Here is a 19,120-nt window from a genome sequence, read left to right as displayed (position 1 = left end):
GGAAACATTTATTCATGAGCTTTTTTGTTTTGCCTTAAGGTTCTTCTTTAATGCAGTGGTACGTTGTGTCCTGAGCCAGCGTTTTGTAATAATCACTTAAATAACATTTTAATAGAAACGTTCTTGAAAATATTTTGTAGGTTATTAAGCAGTCAGCCATCACTATAAACAAATTTTCTGAAGGTGCAAGTGGACTGCATTATATTTGCTTTGGATGTAAGTTTTGTTTACTGTTGGATTTAGAAAGGAAATAATAGATCAAAGTGTCCTGCTCTTAAATTCTAATTTAATTATTTGATTTGGTTTGTATAAAAACAAACCCACTGGTGTAGGAAAAAATAACTGGCCACAACACGTCACAAAAACCGGTCATTGGGAAATGTGTGCACATAGGGTTTCAAGAAACTTGCGGTGCTTTTGTAAACTTCAAATTTAGCTGGTTTGTAGGGCTTCAAAAGATTGGATTTTTATTGTCCATTCTATTAATAGGAAAAACTTAAACAATTTGAGGAGAGATTAGCAGAAGAAAGGCATAATCGGTTGGAAGAGCGCAAAAGGCAGCGTAAAGAAGAACGCAGAATAACCTACCATAGAGAAAAAGAAGAGGAGGAGCAGAGGAGGGCAGAAGAACAGATGCTGAAAGGTATCGCTAGACCAAGGTTGGAGGGTGTGTGAGGCAAGGTTGATAGTCCGCCTTACAGTAATCTTACTTAGAAAATACAGGAATGAGGAACCAGGATCAGTGGCTTCTTAATTGCAGCTAACTTAAGCTAACTTTTAGTTGTCTGAAGTTTGTTTTAGGTGAGGATGTTCTGGGTCTTCTAGCTTATTGCCACATCTTTTTTTTTTTTTTTAATTAATACCATTCTTTAATTTTTAATTTTTATCACTCAAGTTTATGTAGCACTGACATGTATTAAGGAGCACATACTACATGGAGTCTGTCAGATGGTCCTTTCTCTGGAATCCCAAGATGCTCAGGAGTTGGGGAGGCATTCGAGTATCTTGTCGTTACAAAAGTGTCGAGTGGCATCATACTTGTTTTCTTGAATATCTTCTGCCCCTTAGCTCATTGTAAAATACACACAATTTTTTAAAAAGAATTTTCCTTCTACCTTACGCTGCCTGCTGAATACCAGCAAAGTAGACCTAGTTCTAGGGCAAAGACTTGGCACACTTAATAACCTAACCCGTTATCTAGAGCGTGAAGAGAGAGAGCGTGCTGAACGGGCAAAACGTGAGGAAGAGCTACGAGAATATCAGGAGCGGGTCAAGAAATTAGAAGAAGTGGAAAGGAAAAAACGCCAAAGAGAGCTGGAAATTGAAGAAAGGGAACGACGTAGAGAGGAAGAGAGAAGACTTGGTGACGATCCACTTTCTAGAAAGGTGAGTGTAGAAGTTACTCTGTTTTTATGTGCCGTGCTTATCACCCTGTTGTCTTGCATGGTCCACATGCCTCAGTGCACACATCAGTGTCTCAGCTTCATGTTTTATTTATTTTTTTAATGTTTATTTATTTTGAGAGAGCAAGCGATCAGGGAAGGAGCAGAGAGAAAGAGAGAAAATCCCAAGTGGGCTCTGTGCTGACAGCACAGAGCCTGATGTGTGGCTTGAACCCATGAACTGTGAGGTCATGACCTGAGCCAGAACCAAGTTAGACGCTCAACTGACTGAGCGACCCAAGCGCCCCAGAATCTGCATTTTAACAATATTTCCAAGTGATTCAAATGCCGCCCTAAATATTTTTAATATGCGCTCACGTCCAAAACTGACTTTTATTCCCCCTCTAGTTTGTGTCTCTAATCCCTGCTCCTGATTGGTTGCACCGTTACCCATTTAATCTTAAGAGTTTTGAATCTACCCCCTCTCTCCTTTCTGTTCTACGTTCCTGGCTTAATTTAGAATCTTCCTTTGTCTGTATTATTTTACTGGTCTCCTTACTGTTCCCTCTGATTATAGTCTCTCCCCAGCTTCAGACCTTCCTCTACATTGTGGCCATTTTTTTCATGATGTGTATTTGATCATTTTACTTGCTCTTGGGTTTCAAACTTTGCTTTGATTGGTACTCATTACTGAGAACCAAAGTTAAAACCTGCTTTAGCAGTCAAGGCCTTTCTTGTTTCCTGCTTTTTCCAGTAGCTTTGTCTGTCACCATTTTCTTCTTAGTCATCTATACTCTGTTTCTGAGCTCGTTTTATGCCTTATGGTTCTTTGACATCTGTCTGCATTCTCTTTGTTTCCCCTTGGATGTGCCAGTGCTCCCTCTTAAACAAGATACAGCTTTGTTTCTGCGTTCAGACTTGAGGAGCTGGAGGATTTCTTGCCTGCTGCCTGTCTCCATTCCTTCCTCCGTGCCATACCTTGTGTCAGTTTTCTTGGATGACCTGCTGTTCTTTGATTTCCGTTTAAAATGTATATGGATAGTTCTCGCTTCGGCAGCACATATACTAAAATGTATATGGATAGATTTTTGGTTTTGTTACTCCTGTTGCTAATTTTTATTTTTACTTCCTTGTTACTAGTGAATGTGGCCTATACGATTCCTAATTTTGTGTTCTAAAACATGATGTGTTACGCATATTCTTTTCCTATTGGGCACAAAGTTGTATGTGTATATGGAATCAGAAATGTTGTTACTTATTTTAATTTGCTACATGCTGTTAACTTATGGGAGCTTCATCTTCTGAAGAAAGGGAGGTGACTTACTTGGCTGTGATGATGGATTCCTGAGTTGCTTTCTTTTGTTTTAGTTTTCGCAAATCTGTCCATTTTCAGTCTTCTGTTGCTGTTTTGTGCCTCCCCCTCCCTACCCTCCTTTTCAGTTAGAGTTTTTAATTTATTTACATTTAACATAGTAATCATTATATTTTTTTACTTGCTTCCATGTTCCTGCCACTGCTTTCTTCAAGCCAAATTTAAGAACTTTTCTCAGTACATTTTTGCTGTCTCTAGTCTCTTAGTGATTATCACCGTTTTTTTTAATTTATCTAAACTTCACAGTCTGTAAATTTTGGGAACTCTGTCTTCTCAGAACAAAAAAAATTCTGAGCATCCTTTACTTTTATTTGTTCTATTGCAGTAAGTTGAATATTTTTACATCCAGCTCACTAAAACGTGTTAATCTATTTAGGACTTTCTTAACAGTTTTCCAACAAGATTGGTAAACATGATTTAGTTTCAAATATGTTTACACTTACCAGTTTTTCTCTTTTGCAGATAACATTTTTTTTGGTCTTGTTTTGTATATCTTTTCAATTTTTTTTCCAGGCTGTCTTTGTATATATCTCCAAAGAGGTTTCTCTTTTTTGTTTCCTCCCCTCAAAGTTGAAAAATGGTGTAGTGGTTTGGTCAGTTCGAATCCTCCCTCGGAAGTTTCACGACTGCTCAGTATCCCAGTACACAGTGAAGGGAGGAGATCGTGAGAATAGTCTTGGTCTTGCTACTTCTGTAGATACTCTGTATTATTCCTTGGGAATTTCAGAATATTCTGTCCTTGGAGTAAAAGGAGCATGAAGATTTTCCTGAGACTTTGTCCAGTCACCTAAGTACATAGCCTTTATTATTCACCCATTTTGGCACTTGTGCCTTTTGTAGTCAGAGGATGCAATTTATTTACCTTAGAGAAGATTATATTTCCTTAATGTAGGGAAAGTTTTTTCTCTTGTCTTTATTTGCCTTTCAGAGCCTTTTTGTTTTCTTTTAATGTTTCCCTTTTTAAAAAAAAATCTCTTTGTCCTTTTGAAACTGGTTCTCTGAGATTCCCGTTCAGTTTATATGTTTATCAGCGGGGCCTGTTCTGTTTGATATATGAACTGAGTTAAAAATTTTTGATAATCATGTTGCCTTTTGGAATTCTTTTTGTTTGTTTAATGGTTATCATAGCCATCCCTGAAAATCTTTGAGGGTCTAGTTGTGTAAAAACCTCTAATAACTTGAATTCTTTGCTGAGTTTACTTTCTAGGGCGAGTATGAAGGGTGGGAGAAACTTGGTTTTTTGGGTGTTGACATTCCCTGCATTGTAGTGACCTTAAGTTTTATGGACAGTTGAGCTCCTCTTTTCTCCCACGGTGTCCACTTGGGAAAGTCTCTTAGAATAACCTCCACCTTAAGAGTCCAGAGTCCATTGCGATGGCAGGTGACTTACCATCTCTGCCTCTTCTTCCCTTCAGTTTCTTATGTTAATTGTTATTGGAGGTTTTATTACCAAAACACTTTTTAAAATTTAAATAAAGATCCTCTTATACACCACCTACTTGGAATTGTTAGCTTTGTTAGATTTTTACCTTATTCCTCCCACCCTTGCCGCAGATCTTGTTTTGTATTTTCCAGAGTATTCTTAATTGCTGACTGTGGCCTTAGGTTATGTTTGTAGGAGCCATCAAACTGTGTCAGAGCTGTATGGGATTAAAATTGTGTGCTTTGCTCTGTACAGAGGTTGTACCACATTTACATTTCCACTGTAAGCGTATTTATCTCCCTATACTCTTTTCCATAATTTTTAATGACAACATAGTACTTGGAAGAGGGAAATACTGTTAGTAGAAACATCCCTCATTTGACATTTCATTTGTTCCATTTTAGGAGGTCCTGTGCAATGTACGTTTGGGGCACTGAGCTTTTTTCACATAATCTCAGGAGGGAATTTTGAGGATCAAAGGATATCTGCAGATATGTGAATAATTCCAGGGGTTGGGTGCCAGATTGCTTTCAAGGTGGTATTTTGTTGATTTATAAAGCCAATCACACCAGTTTCACTGTACTACCACTCTGACTTTGGGTTAAAACAAACCATTTTAAAACTTGTTTATATTTAAGGACTTAAGGTTAATATAAGTGCAAAAACATTTGGTAATACTAGTAGTTGTAATAAGTGTTGCCAACGTAGTGCCTCACATTAACTTTGGTGAATGTAGGACTCTCGTTGGGGAGATAGAGATTCAGAAGGCACATGGAGAAAAGGACCTGAAGTAGATTCCGAGTGGAGAAGAGGCCCACCAGAGAAGTAAGTAGAGTCAAGGAAAATAGTACCAATTAGACAGAGGTCCTGTTAATGCCTCATTAGCAGTTTTCCAGTTGGGTTTATTTTATAGAGGTGGGGAAAGGAGAACTATGAAGAATTGTATGCATGTCTGCTACCAAAATGTTTTTATAGTTTACTTCAACGGTGCTATAATTACGGACTTCTAGATATTTTGAGAAATAAATGCTTCAGGGTTTTTGTTCCCTAATGGAATAATACTGAGATTACAGTAAGAATGAATAGTTCTAGAACGTATTTTCCTTTTATTTTTTTGCTTATGATTATTATGATTATTATTTTGAGAGAGCGAGGCAGGGAGAGAGGGATAGGGAGGGAGAGAATCTTAAGTAGGCCCATGCATGGCGCAGAGCCCGGCACAGGGATTAATCTCACAACCATGAGATAGTGACCTGAGCTGAAATCCGGTCATGATTACCCACTAAGCCACCCAGGTGCCCCTTCCTTTAAATTTAAGTGGATTGAACCATCCTTCAAAAATGACTGCTCATGATAAGATGGCTGGTCATAAGTGCTATACAGAAATTAAGTTTTGAAAGCTCATAGTAATGGATGCCAGGATGCTTCTGGTAAAGTGCAGGTAGATACCTTTAATTGTCTACCTGTTTGTTTATTTGTTGATGTAAGATTTTATATTTTGTGTTATTTTTTATTAGAAGCACATATTCTTTCAGGACTAGGAATAATGAATTTAGGCTGAAGTGGTTTTTAGAAGTGAATGAAATAATTCCCAAAAGGATCATTTGCTCTTAAGAAAATGGACTCTTAAAGATGTCTGGCTTGTTGCTCTGTAGGGAGTGGAGACGTGGAGAGGGGCGGGATGAGGAGAGGCCTCATAGAAGAGAGGATGATCGGCCAAGGCGACTGGGGGACGAGGAAGAGAGAGAGTCTTCTCTCCGAGCAGATGATGATCGCATTCCCCGGCGTGGCATGGATGAGGACAGAGGTCCCAGACGTGGCCTTGATGAAGACCGGTTCTCTCGCCGGGGGGCAGATGATGACCGGCCTTCCTGGCGTAGTGCAGATGATGACAGGCCTCCCAGGCGAATTGGCGATGAAGACAGGGGAAGCTGGCGTCATGCGGATGATGACAGACCACCTAGACGGGGACTGGATGAGGACAGAGGAAGCTGGCGAACAGCTGATGAGGACAGAGGACCAAGACGTGGGATGGATGAGGACCGGGGGCCACGGCGAGGAGGTGCAGATGACGAGCGGTCTTCCTGGCGTAATGCTGACGACGATCGGGGTCCCAGGCGCGGCATGGATGATGACCGGGGCCCGAGGCGTGGGTTGGATGATGATCGAGGACCTTGGAGGAATGCTGATGATGACAGAATTTCCAGACGTGGTGCAGATGATGACCGGGGGCCTTGGAGAAACACAGATGATGATCGGATTCCCAGAAGGGGCGAGGACTCAAGGCCTGGTCCCTGGAGACCATTTGTCAAGCCAGGTAAAATTCTGGTATTCAGAAAACCAGCTTAGATGCTTTATAGACTCTGCTTGATGTGTTTTACAAATGGAAAGTGTAATCTTGCATATGCTAATCACTATTCTGTAGTGTTTCAAACAGGGACATTTCAAATGACTGTATTTCAATATCTAAATAAAAAGTTATTTTTTAGCTAAAAAATGAAATTTTAATGTATAGATAACAACGATTAGGCTATATTATTATTAGTTTCTGGATAAATTGGTCTTTTATTTTCCCTTAGGTGTTTGTGCAGTGACTTTTATCTCAGGAGCTTGGCTTTGATATCCCACACACCAGAACAAGTTAAATAACCTTACCCCATTTTCTGCTTAAGCGATTCGTGCTTTTTTCCCCCCTCTGCCTGCTGACTGCTTCTTTGAGGGCTCTTGTCCCATCCCTGTCCCTTAAGTATTGGTGTTTCTGAGGTTCTGTCCTACACCAGCCTTCTTGTGTAAATAATGAAAAAGTATACTAAGTATTTGCAGTCTTGCCTACCATGGGGTTAGGCTTACGGGAAGAGCTGTTCCTTACTTTCTGAGTCTTGGGCCTGCTCATGTTTTCATACTTTTTTGTTCTTGAGCAGTTGTACATAATCTGTGACTTCTGTTACCATCTTCTCCAGGTGACTTCTTTCCTTACCTTCAGACCCATGTTACCAGCCTCATGCTGCACACAGTACAGTTCTACCTAGAAATGTCTCTGACGTGTCGCCTTTAGCCTGTTGAAACTGAATTCACACCCACAGGCTTCTCATCAGGGCCACCGTCATCGGATTTTATAACCTAGAGATCTGGGAGCTGTCCTTTGCCCTCTTTCATCCTTTATGATAAGTCTTTTCATTTAGTTCAGTTCTGTTTCCTTGTGTTCCTTAAATCCACCCACTTCTCTGTTCCCCTACAAGTGCTTAGGTCTGGGCCGCTATCATGCTTTCCTTGAACTCTTGCTGCTCCTGGTCCCCGCAGGCTCTCCCACTCCCGACTCGGAGCAGTAACCGGAGGCAGCCGTCCTAAATGCACATTTCAGTGAGCAGCTTCCTTTCCTTTGCCCTTGGTGTTTCTGTCTCTTCTGGTCTCCATTCCTTCCACTGTCTGGCTGTGTGACATTTCTGTGCCTTGTGTAAAACAGGGATAACGGTGTGGTAGGTTCTCATTAATTATCGATAGATGTTTTATAGTCACTGCGAATATTGAATCATTGCTCTGAAGGAAAATACCAGATTAGGTTCCGTTAAGCCCTCTGCTCACAACATTTCTGTCAACCAATGAACACAGAACGTTCTTTTGTGCATTTCTGTTTTAACATGTTAATTGACTCATTAACATTGAACTCGTGGCCAGATCTCCTCAATGAAGCTTATCTAAAATGGTATTTTTTTCTGTAAGGCGCATCCATCACCTTCTTGTGCTTGGGACACGAGACAGCACTGCAGCACAGTGCTTGAGGGCCATTTTAAACCGTGAAATCACCAATAAAACACAAAAACGCAAAGATGTGTTGCCAAATTTAAGACCAGCAAAAGGATACTTGTTTTAAAGTATGAGAGCTGGGGCGCCTGGGTGGCTCAGTCAGTTAAGCGTCCGACTTTGGCTCAGGTCATGATCTCGCGGTTTGTGAGTTCAAGCCCCGCGTCGGGTTCTGTGCTGACAGCTGGAGCCTTGGATCCTGCTTCAGATTCTGTGTCTCCCTCTCTCTCTCTGCTCCTCCCCCACTTGTGCTCTGTCTCTATCGAAAATAAATAAAATGTAAAAAAAATTAAAAAAAGTATGAGTGCTGCAGCAAGAAGACCGGGCCGTTGCCTTGTTCACCCTCCACTGTGAATGGGCTCTTCCGGCGACTCAGATACCATTCTGCACGTGTCTGCGAGGGACTATAAAAGTGCTTGAGTATTAATTTTAGCAACTTACAAATTTTAGCAAGTATGTAAAGTGGCAGGTATGGGATTTACTTAGCTCAAAGCTATGGAAAGGATTAAATGAGTTAATATACACAGAAGGTTTAGAATAGTGCTGTGGCACGTTGTAATAGAAATGTTAGCAACAATAATAGTCCTGCAAGGGTAATAGATTTTCATGTAAATATGCTCCCTTTGGCCTCTTTGTGCAAATATATTACATTCCTAGGTTTGGGCATCCCAGCGTTAAGTGTGAGGTGATGGATAGGGTGGGGTCAAAGGATTGATCTTTCTTTGTTCCGTGATTGCATGGGTGGTAAATGGTGGAGGGCAAGAATATGAAAAGAAAGTTTTTAGTTACAAAGGTTTTGAAAATGTTGCAACATGTGAATGAAATTACAGTTGGGGCTCCATCTCAGATCTATTTCCTAATCCTCCACTTTTTAAGTTTTTTTTGCTTAAAATGAGTTGTCTATTTACCATCAGAACAGATTTTTATAGCCATGATCTCAGCATATGAAACAACCCAGGCTATATAAATTTCCCTTATCTTGGGGCGCCTGGGTGGCGCAGCCGGTTAAGCGTCTGACTTCAGCCAGGTCACGATCTCGCGGTCCGGGAGTTCGAGCCCCGCGTCGGGCTCTGGGCTGATGGCTCAGAGCCTGGAGCCTGCTTCCGATTCTGTGTCTCCCTCTCTCTCTGCCCCTCCCCTGTTCATACTCTGTCTCTCTCTGTCCCAAAAATAAATAAACGTTGAAAAAAAAAATTAAAAAAAAAAAAATTAAATTTCCCTTATCTTACATGTTCCTCCCTGTGTGTTAGAAAAACAATAATAGGTAGTTGTGAATACAAGCTGGTGATTCTGTAAAATGATATAAGTAGCTTTAGTTTTTTAAAAAAATTTATTTTTATTTTTTTTCATTTATTTTTGATAGAGACAGAGCACAAGTGGGGGAGGGGCAGAGAGAAAAGGAGACCCAGAATCTGAAGCAGGCTCCAGTCTCGGAGCTGTCAGCACAGAGCCTGGCACGGGACTTGAACCCACGAACCGCGAGATCATGACCTGAGCCGAAGTCGGACACTTAACCAACCGAGCCACTCAGGCGCCCCTAGTTCTTTTTAAAAATAAAATTGTATTGTATTTTTTTTTTATTGTTTATTTTTGAGAGAGTGAGAGCGAATTGGGGAGGGTCAGAGAGAGAGGGAGACAGAATCTGAAAAGTAGGCTCCTCACTGTCAGCACAAAGCCCGATGTGGGGCTCAAACCCACAAACCATGAAATCATGACCTGAGCCGAAGTCAGGTGCTCAACTGACTGAGCCACCCAGGCATCCCTGGAGTGTCTTAAATTAACATACATAATGGTGATGTTAATGTCAACATAAAGATGTGTAGTCATAGTTACCAACTTGGGTTTCTGGAGTATTAAAAAAAATTTTATTTCTTAAAAAAAAAAAAAAACCAACAGGTGGATGGAGAGAGAAAGAAAAGGCCAGAGAAGAGAGTTGGGGTCCACCTCGAGAATCAAGACCATCAGAAGAACGTGAATGGGATAGAGAAAAAGAAAGAGAGCGAGATAACCAAGATCGTGATGAAAATGACAAGGACCCAGAGAAAGAAAGAGAGCGAGAAAGGGACAGAGAGCGAGAGGGGGATCGAGAAGACCGCTTCAGACGGCCGAGGTTTGATGCTCTGATTGGGACTCTTTGTGGAATTACAGCTGGGATTCTCCTAAATACTCTTGGGTGTTTTCCCAGATCACGTTGAGAAATGGTGTGCTGCATCCCTCAACCGACGTCCCCTTTTAACAAAGTTGAGGAAGTGAGGCTGACACCGTGTAGCTTTCTGTAGGTTTTGTAATGATTTAGTAAGGAAGCCAGACCAGGTATCTTTACCCATCTGTTGCCTATCCTCTGTGGTTTAAATTCTTCAGTTATATAGTCCTTAAACTAGTAAAAGCCCCTTTTACTTTTATTAGCGGTAACGGTTCTAGCTTGCTTCTTCTGGCCAAATTGGCTTTGTGCTGATGAATCTAAACCAGCACTGTTTATAATACAGTTTTCTGCAAGGATGAAATTGTCTTGGATCTGTAATATCCAGGATGGTAGCTATTTGAATACTATTTGGCTATTGAACATTTGGAACGTGGTAGTGCTATTGACAGAATGTCTGACTTTGTTTCAGTTAATTTATGTTTAAGTAGCTACATACAGGTTGTGGCTGTTAGGTTGGAAAGCACAGATCCAGATAATCTCATTTGACCTCTACACCTGAGGCATCAGGTCAAGATCAAGTTATAAATCTAAACTTCATCCCTGTTAGGTTTGTAAACTCTCTCAGCACCGACTCGTAAATGATCTGTTCACATACGCTATCATGTAGTTTAACAACAGAATTTAACATTTTGAATGGCTACAGGGATGAAGGTGGCTGGAGAAGAGGACCAGCGGAGGAATCTTCGAGCTGGAGAGATTCAGCTCGCCGAGATGATAGGGATCGGGATGACCGTCGTCGGGAGAGAGATGATCGCCGTGACCTAAGAGAAAGGCGAGATGACAGAGACCGAAGAGGACCTCCTCTCAGATCAGAACGTGAAGAAGGTATGGATGGCCTGCATGTTGCTGGACTATCAGAAATCCATAATTTCTGGGGAAGTTTTGAGTTTTATTTAATTATCTCACATACTCACGTAAGCATCAAAAATAAGATCATGAGTATTCAGTTTAAATCTATAGTTTTCGTAATCTTCGTCACTCTGTGAAGTTAGCTCATTTCTAAATTCAAAGTATATCAGTAGGCTAATTACGTTGGATAGTAGTGATATATATTGCTTTGAAAGCTTATTTTATGTAACCAGGAAATAGTGTATTTGTTCTTTAAAAGTAAGATCTTGGTAGATAAGCACAAAGTGTAAAACATTGTTTCTCTGAAATTGTGACTGTTGAAACTTTAGCTTAAAAAACAAACAAACAAACCCGTGCTGGGGGTGCCTGGGTGGCTCAGTCAGTTAAGCGTCCGACTTCAGTTCAGGTCATGATCTCACGGTCTGTGAGTTCAAGCCCCGCGTCGGGCTCTCTGCTGACTGCTCAGAGCCTGGAGTCTGCTTCGGATTCTGTGTCTCTCTCTCTCTCTGCTCCTCCCCTGACTCATGCTCTGTCTCTCTCTGTGTCTCAAAAATAAATGCAAAAAAAAAAACAACAAACAAACAACTATGCTTAATGGCTACTTTGCTGTTCGATTTCAATAAGAGCCAAGAATTTTTTTTAATTTTAAATTTTCATTGAGATTTTTGTCACCTTGTCTTAAATTACTAAATTTATTTTATTATTTTTTTTATGGGGGTTCTGCATTGTTACCTTTAGTACAGGATTTCTGAGTAATTGGAAACATTCTTTTTGCTAAACTTCTGTTTAGTCTGAGCCAATACAGTACAGCACTAACTTACTCTCTTTTTCTGTTAAACTTTTAGTAAGTTCTTGGAGACGTGCTGATGACAGGAAAGATGAGCGGGCAGAAGAGCGGGAAGCCCCTCGTCGTGTTCCTCCCCCAGCTCTTTCAAGAGACCGGGAAAGAGACCGAGAAAGGGAGAGAGAAGGTGAAAAAGAGAAGTCCTCTTGGAGAGCTGAGAAAGATCGGGAGTCTCTTCGTCGTACCAAAAATGAGACTGATGAAGATGGATGGACCACGGTACGACGTTAAATCTCAAGATAATGGATTCAAACTCGTGTCTCACATAGGTTTGATCCCATTCAAGGATTATTATACTTGTGCGTCAACCAGTCTAAATTGGATTCTTTAATGTTGTTTCACCATAACACAAAAAGCATGAACTTGTATTAATCCTCTATAATAGATTGATCATGCACCGTACCCACAGGAGGTTGGACGACGAGGCCATTTTCTGGAATTTGAGGTGTTGCATTATTTCATCAATCATTTGTTTACAAAAGAGAAAAACTAAAAAATAAATTAAAATGTGAACCCTTCAGGTATGGAGTAACACCTGTATCTTGGTATAGAACTGATTTTTTTTTTTTTTTTTTGAAATACCATATTCATTTGGAATGAGGTAAGGTTCTGTTATAGAAAATGTATTTGAAGACTCTTCAAAGCAGGGGCTGAAACAATTTCCACACCATTAGTGGTTGAGACATACCTCTAGATACTTTGAGGTATTTACTATATTAACTACATTTAGAAAGTTTTTAGGTTCACTATAAGTGCAGTAAACATTACAAACATTGGATACAGTGGGATTTTCTGTAGGCTTTACTTGAGAGGTGAGTATAAAGCAATTTGCAGTCATGATTGTAATGACAAGAATACTGCTCAAGTGTGAATCCGAAACAGTTACAGCTTTTAAATTTTAAAGCATTTGGTAAACTGTTGCTGAGTTTTTTCTGTTGCCAATAGCAAACTGCTTTTCCATTAATGGAGAATTCATGCCTTTCAAGCATTTTAAATATGACAATATTTATAAATGTGTGGTTTGGAGGAATTGTTTAAATTCTTTTTCCTAATTTCCTTTCTCTTCAGGATAGATTCTTTGAACAAGTAATTTGTAGTAATGACTGTGTTGACTTCAATTTTGGAGTGTTGTAGCTATGTTAAAGATTAACTATTTGGTCTTATTGAAGCCAACACAGAACTTGCTGCTGTGTTTTTTCTTCAATGATAAATAAAATACTTACAGAATTTGTTTTAGTGTTGATTTGTAGTTACAAAGTGTTTTATTTATTATGGTGAGTTTACATATCCAGTTGAGTGTGGTTTTGAGTTTTTTGGGCCATTAAATGTCTCAGTATGTAGGATCAAAGAATATAACCCAAATATAACAGAGCAGATGTGGCTACGATGTTTCCTTCCATAATTAAGGATCCCCTTAGTTTCCTTGTAATGCCATCCTCTCTGTGAGTTTATATATATGGGGGGTGGGTGGGTGAGTGGTTTACTGTTTCAGGTATTCTCCTCAAATCAGAAACATCATAGTTTCAGAGAGTGTTAGTTGCAAATTGATAGTGGCTACAGACATGTAAATTATTTCCAGTGTTGAGTGGTGGGGAGAATTCCTGTTGGTACAGCTATAAGGCCAGAAGAGGGAGTATTGATGCTTCTTTACTTAATCAGATGCAGCGTTTTTGGTTTGATGTTACCAGCAATGGAAGCCACTGTTCTCAACATTTAATCTTTTTTTTTTTTTTAAGTATTTTTAAATGTTTGTTTATTTTGAAAGAGAGAGAGAGGGAGAGAATCCCAAGCAGGCTCTAGACTGAGCCACCCAGGCACCCCAACATTTAATTTTCTTAATATATTTAGTATTTCAAAAAGTGGAAATCTTAAAAGATATTTGGGGGAGAAGGCCTTTTCTTTGTAACCAATAAAAGAACTTGGGGCAGTAACCTGCTGAGTGTCCAGACACTAGAGCAGGACTGTACCTGTGACATCACTGATTGGCCCCAAGGCACGATTTATTAGCTGATTAGATGAGTTGTAGTTGCATGTCTGACGCTTAGCCTGCATTTCCACGCTAGTCTGCAAGCTACTAGGACCCTTTCCCAAATATACGATGCCCCCCAGGTTCTTTGTCCTGGGAGGTGTGAGTCCAGAGCACAGGATAGGGTCAGAAGAGTCAGCTGCTGCTCTGTGGTCCTGCTCTTAAGTTTCTACTCTGAAGGCCTCCCCACCCCGGTATTCACAGGTGTCAAAGGAAAACCGAACATCCAATCTACTCACTATGTGTAGAATGTCTTCCGTGTTTCCAGTGGCATCTGCTTTTTTTAAGGTTTACTTATTTTGAGAGAGAGAGCACATAAGGGGGAGGGGGAGAGAGAATCCCAAGAGAGAGAGAGCACATAAGGGAGAAAGGGGGAGAGAGAATCCCAAGCAGGCTGTGTGGTCAGCACAGAGCCTGACCTGAGGCTCGAACCCATGAACTGTGAGGGATGATGACCTGAGCCAAGATCAAGAGTTGGACACTTAACTGACTGAGCCACCCAGTCTGCATTTTTAAACCAGAACACCATTGCTATTAATACAGGTGAATTCTAAGAGTGGAGACAGTGGCCCAGAAAAGACTACAGCCATCTAGCTGTCTGTATTGGCTTCCAGGAAGAAGTTGGCGTCTACGTATTGGGATGCTTTTATGTTTTAACTGTGTTTTGTTTTTACCCAAAGACATTTGGACCGTGGATTCATTTTATAATTTTACAAGTCTAATGGACATATATATTGGACACTGGAAGGAATGAAGGAATGTTCCTCGTGCCTAAGCACAGACTAGAAGGTTAGGACTGACACCAAAACTTGCCTGCCCTTTCCCTTGAGGCACGCATATTTGTAGTATAATTTTAAAATACATACATAATTTTGGCTTACTTACAATCTATGCCAAAAGTTGTAATAAAAGTTCATTCTGCAGCTTCTAAAAAGCACTGCATAGGAAAACTAAAATACAAAGAAATTAAAAGCTACTGCAGAGGTCTCTACAGAAGAGGACAAGCAAGGTAGGGCAGTCTAGTCTGCCTGCACAGCTGGTAAAGCTCTTTTGAGATTCCATACATTGTTTGATTTTTAGCCAAACATGTAGCCATATTTTTATAAAAACAAGATCACTTTGTCATACCAATTATTTTATGTATTTTTTTTTAATTTTTTTTTTTTCAACTTTTTAAATTTATTTTTGAGACAGAGAGAGACAGAGCATGAACGGGGGAGGGGCAGAGAGAGAGGGAGACACAGAATCGGAAACAGGCTCCAGGCTCCAGGCTCAGCTCAGACCGTGAGATCGTGACCTGGCTGAAGTCGGACGCTTAACCGGCTGCGCCACCCAGGCGCCCCTATTTTATGTATTTTTTAAACTTTGGAAAATTGGATTTCTTTTACCCTAAATAAAAAAAAAATTTTTTTTAAGGTTAAGCATCCGACTCTTGGTCTCGCCTCAGGTCATGATACCGTGGTTTGTGGGTTTATTCCCCAAGTAGTCAGGCTCTGCATTGACAGCGTGGAGCCCGCTTGGGATTCTCTGTTCCTCCCATGCTTGTGTGTGCTGTGTCAAATAACCTTAAAAAATTTTAAATTTTAAGTCAACTCTGCCACCAGTGTGGAGTTCAAACGCACGACTGATTGACTACAAGATCAAGAGTCACTTGCTCTGCTGCCACTGAGCCAGCCAGGTGCTCCACACCCGAAATTAAATTTTGCAAGTATTTAAAGTTTTAGATCAAGAGGTCTGTAAGTCTGCTCTTAGGTGCATTAGAGCGTGGTCAGATTTTCCCTAAAAGATCTCTAGAAAATGTAACTGTAATGTTTCCTTTTCACGCTTCAACTCCCAGCATTTTAATGTTAGCTGGGAAACAGGAAAATTTGAGGGGGGGGAGGGGCTGAAACAGGTGCATTTTAAATGGATGAACATGATGGTTGCTGGTCCAGGGTCTTTGGGATAACTTTCTTGATACTCTTCACTTCAAGACTTGAATAAACTCCACGTTGCACATGTTCACAGTTTGGATAAAACAGTGATCGTGTCAATATCAAATCCTTATTAGGCACACCTCATCACTGAGGGATTCTCCTATTGAACGAGCCACGTGCCCGAGATCCAGAAACAGTGTCTAGAACCATTTGGATCTTTGAAAATACAAAGCGCTTGCCTGCCTAGTTCTGGGTTGCAGAAGACATGGGCCTGTAGTGATCTTTGGAAAGGTAGAACAGTAAGAAGCTAACGGGAGTTCCTACTGACCTGACACCTCCCCAAAACCAAAAGTAAACTGGTATATTTTCTAGCACAATAAGAGAATAATTACATGGTTTTTTATGAAACTACTTGAGTTTAAGACTAGTCCTATCTTAAGTTCTGTGATCTGGGGCTAGACTAGCAGGAATGGATCTTCTCTTGGCTAATGCACGGTTTGCCAGCACCTCTCCTCCTTGTTCTGATGCCGTTTCCCTCCACCAAAAAAGGCCCCTAGCCTTCCAGTGTTATTTACTCCAGCCTGTATTCTACCTTCAAAGGAGTGTTCAAGCCAATTTGTTGTAGAGGAAATTAGTGGTTTGATAAAAAAACAATCTAACGTAGAGTAGCTCAACTCCTACTTGAATCTATATATTTATAACTAAATCTCTTGCTGGTGTTTTCAGATAGTGATGTATTTTGTACACTCATATGCGTTCATCCTAATTCACTGTTTTTGGCTCTGTATCTGTCCTGATGGTAGCTGCATGCCATTGTGGGACATCCAGCATGGATGTAAAAATAAGGGTGCGACATAAAGTAGGGATTAAGGATGTTTGCCTAAAGATCGGGTCTAATCTCCTTCAGATAAGTGGTGGGATTCCAGAAACAGACTAGGGTCTTTGAGGGAAAAAGCATGAGGGTGGCCATGTTCCTGGTCTTCAACCCCCACTCCACAAGTAACTCCTTTAGTGCTTATTCCGGTTTGAAGACTGCCTGTGCCTCAAGCCAGACACAGCCCATAGTGGAACCTTCTTGAGCACAGGTTATTACATTAACCTTCTGCAGCTCAAAGGATTGCATCTTCCATTTAGTTTGAGAGGCAACAGCTGGAATGAGCTTTCCACTATTAAGGAACCTTGAAACTGATGAGCAGGGTGACTAAATACTGCTCCCTTTCGATCTTACAAATGTTTTCCAGCAATTGGAGATGGGGAGGTGGGTGCATATGGACAAAAGGCCAAGTAACAAAGTTATAGGCAAGATTAATGAATTCATATACTGTTACTGTATAAATACACAAGTCAGGTTTTTTAAACAGCACCAATTTCCAAGTGTATACACAATAAGATTTTAACTTGGCACAATTTTTCAAGGTGGAAAGACTAGTTCCTAGTTCGGTAATAAAAAGATCTGGTACATAAAACGATAAGGAGCTGTACTCTACCTGCTACAGATTGTACATTTTTTACACCTCCAGCCAAGACCGAAACAAGCCACAAGGAGGGAGTAACCCACACAAATCAATACTGGAAAGTTTACTAAACCTTCACTTCTCAAAACAGTGATGCTGCCAGGGCTTGCTTCACCTGGAATTAGAATAACTGATTTAAGGACAACTAAGAAATTGTTTCAAACAATAAAATAGTCAATTTGCCGACATTCCATAAAATCGTCAGTTTCAAGTCCAGTTATGAGGCTTTTAAAAAAATATTCTAGACCTAGTAAAGTGCCTCCATAAAATTAAACATCCGAGATTAGATGGAGCCACTTCATACTGATGCGCATCTAAAATAGATCGACGTATACCGTAAACAAACAGCGCCACTAAGTTGCCATATTTCAGGTAGTGGAATACACACCCAGCCTTCACCGTCTGGATGTGCACAAACTGGAAACTATAGACATAAACAAATCAAGATGTTAGCGTCTAGTCTCAACCGCTCTTCGACAGGAAAGTACTCCGTACGGCCGGCTTGCTTTGACAAAACCAAGACTTCTTCCCAAGCTGAGCCAACTGCTGATCTCCAGGCCTCTCCCACAGCGAGGGAAAGACGGTGCGCAGACCAAAAATGAGAGAGCGGGCAGGCGGTGACCCTGGTGGCGTCAGGTGGGGGCAGACCGGAGCCCAGGCGCTCAGCGCAGCTTCTTCCCCGGCTGGCAGTCCCTGGCGCTGCGCGGCGGCGGGCGGGCGGCGGGCGGCGGCGGCGGCACTTTGGAGAGCGGGCAGTACTTGATGGTGTGCGCGTTGTCGCCGCTGGCGCCGCACAGGGGACACGTGTAGCGGCGCAGCACCGGGCACAGCACTCGCCCGTCGGGTCCCTTCAGGATGTGGGTGGTGTAGAGCGCCACCGCCTCCTTGTTGTTCCGGCAGAACACGCACACCTGCAGCTCGGGCTTGAGCAGTCGGGCGGCGGCCGCCCCGGAGGCGGCGTGCAGCCGGGGCTCGGCCGCCCACGCCGGGGCCCGCTCCTCGCGCGGCGCCACCTCCGCGGCGGCAGTGGAGGCAGCGGCGGGCGCGCAACCTAGCAGCACGGCGGCGGCGCGACCGGCGAACGGGCTCAGCTCGGCGAAGCGCTCCTCCAGCAGCCCGGCCTCGGCGGGGCCCGCGCACAGCTCCAGCGCGCGCAGCTCCAGCGCGCCGCCCAGGTAGCGGCCCCGGGACCCCGGCTCGTCGCTGTCGTCGTCGTCGTCGTCGTAGTCGGGCGGCCCCAGCGCCGGCCCCAGCGCTCCGGGCCCGGTCCCCGCGTGGGGGGAGCAGCAGGACGACGAGGAGGAGGAGGGCGGGGAGGCGCCGCCGCCGCCGCCGCCGTCCCCGCCGCGGGCGCAGCCGAAGCGCGGCTCGCCGTCCACCGCCTTGGTGATGAGCGTGGCGAGCCCCAGGTAGTCGTTCCACGAGCTGAAGGGCTGCGGGTGCGCCGGGCCCTGGGCGCTCACGTAGCGGGCGCTGGGCACGAGCGCCATGGGCGGGGGGGCGCGGCCGCGGCTGGGCGAGCGGGGCGCCCAGGGGAAAGCCTCCATGGGCGGGCTGCGGGCCGCGCGCGCCGCCTCCCCGCGGCCGGCGCGGGCCGGACGGAAGGGAAGCGCGGAGCCTGCCCGCCGGCCTGCCGCGGGGTGGGGCCGCCTCGCAGCCTTTTTATCGGGCCCCGCTCCTCCCCGTTCCCCCGGCCTCGCCGCCGCGGCCCTGCCCCCTGCGCTACCCCGCCCCGGCCTCCTCGCCCGCGCCTCGGACGGAGGCGGAGCGGAGGCGGGCGCGCCGGGGGC

General features: G+C 43.0%; 2 protein-coding genes across 2 annotated transcripts in view; one reads left to right on the top strand and one right to left on the bottom strand.

Moving 5' to 3' along the window:
• Nucleotides 1-13,101, top strand: part of EIF3A (eukaryotic translation initiation factor 3 subunit A) — a 35,684-nt gene extending 22,583 nt beyond the window's left edge. The window contains exons 16-22 of the mRNA XM_011287585.4: nt 490-643; nt 1,202-1,386; nt 4,914-5,002; nt 5,833-6,494; nt 9,875-10,088; nt 10,825-11,006; nt 11,876-13,101. Of these exons, the coding sequence (XP_011285887.3) occupies nt 490-643; nt 1,202-1,386; nt 4,914-5,002; nt 5,833-6,494; nt 9,875-10,088; nt 10,825-11,006; nt 11,876-12,105 (1,716 nt within the window). The 3' untranslated portion in view covers nt 12,106-13,101. The remainder of the gene's footprint in view (nt 1-489; nt 644-1,201; nt 1,387-4,913; nt 5,003-5,832; nt 6,495-9,874; nt 10,089-10,824; nt 11,007-11,875) is intronic.
• Nucleotides 13,102-17,845: 4,744 nt separating this feature from the next.
• Nucleotides 17,846-19,113, bottom strand: NANOS1 (nanos C2HC-type zinc finger 1). Its single transcript, XM_023249683.2, has one exon. It carries the CDS (start codon nt 18,875-18,877, stop codon nt 17,993-17,995), a length of 885 nt encoding a protein of 294 aa, XP_023105451.2. The 5' UTR covers nt 18,878-19,113; the 3' UTR covers nt 17,846-17,992.
• Nucleotides 19,114-19,120: the final 7 nt, after the last annotated feature.

This window comes from Felis catus, chromosome D2, assembly GCF_018350175.1.
Source record: "Felis catus isolate Fca126 chromosome D2, F.catus_Fca126_mat1.0, whole genome shotgun sequence".
Taxonomy (NCBI): domain Eukaryota; kingdom Metazoa; phylum Chordata; class Mammalia; order Carnivora; family Felidae; genus Felis; species Felis catus.
This window is presented reverse-complemented; position numbering and strand designations above follow the sequence as displayed.

Excerpts from the sequence above, each read along its gene's own strand:
- NANOS1 (XM_023249683.2), bottom strand. The coding sequence starts at position 18,877 with ATGGAGGCTTTCCCCTGGGCGCCCCGCTCGCCCAGCCGCGGCCGCGCC.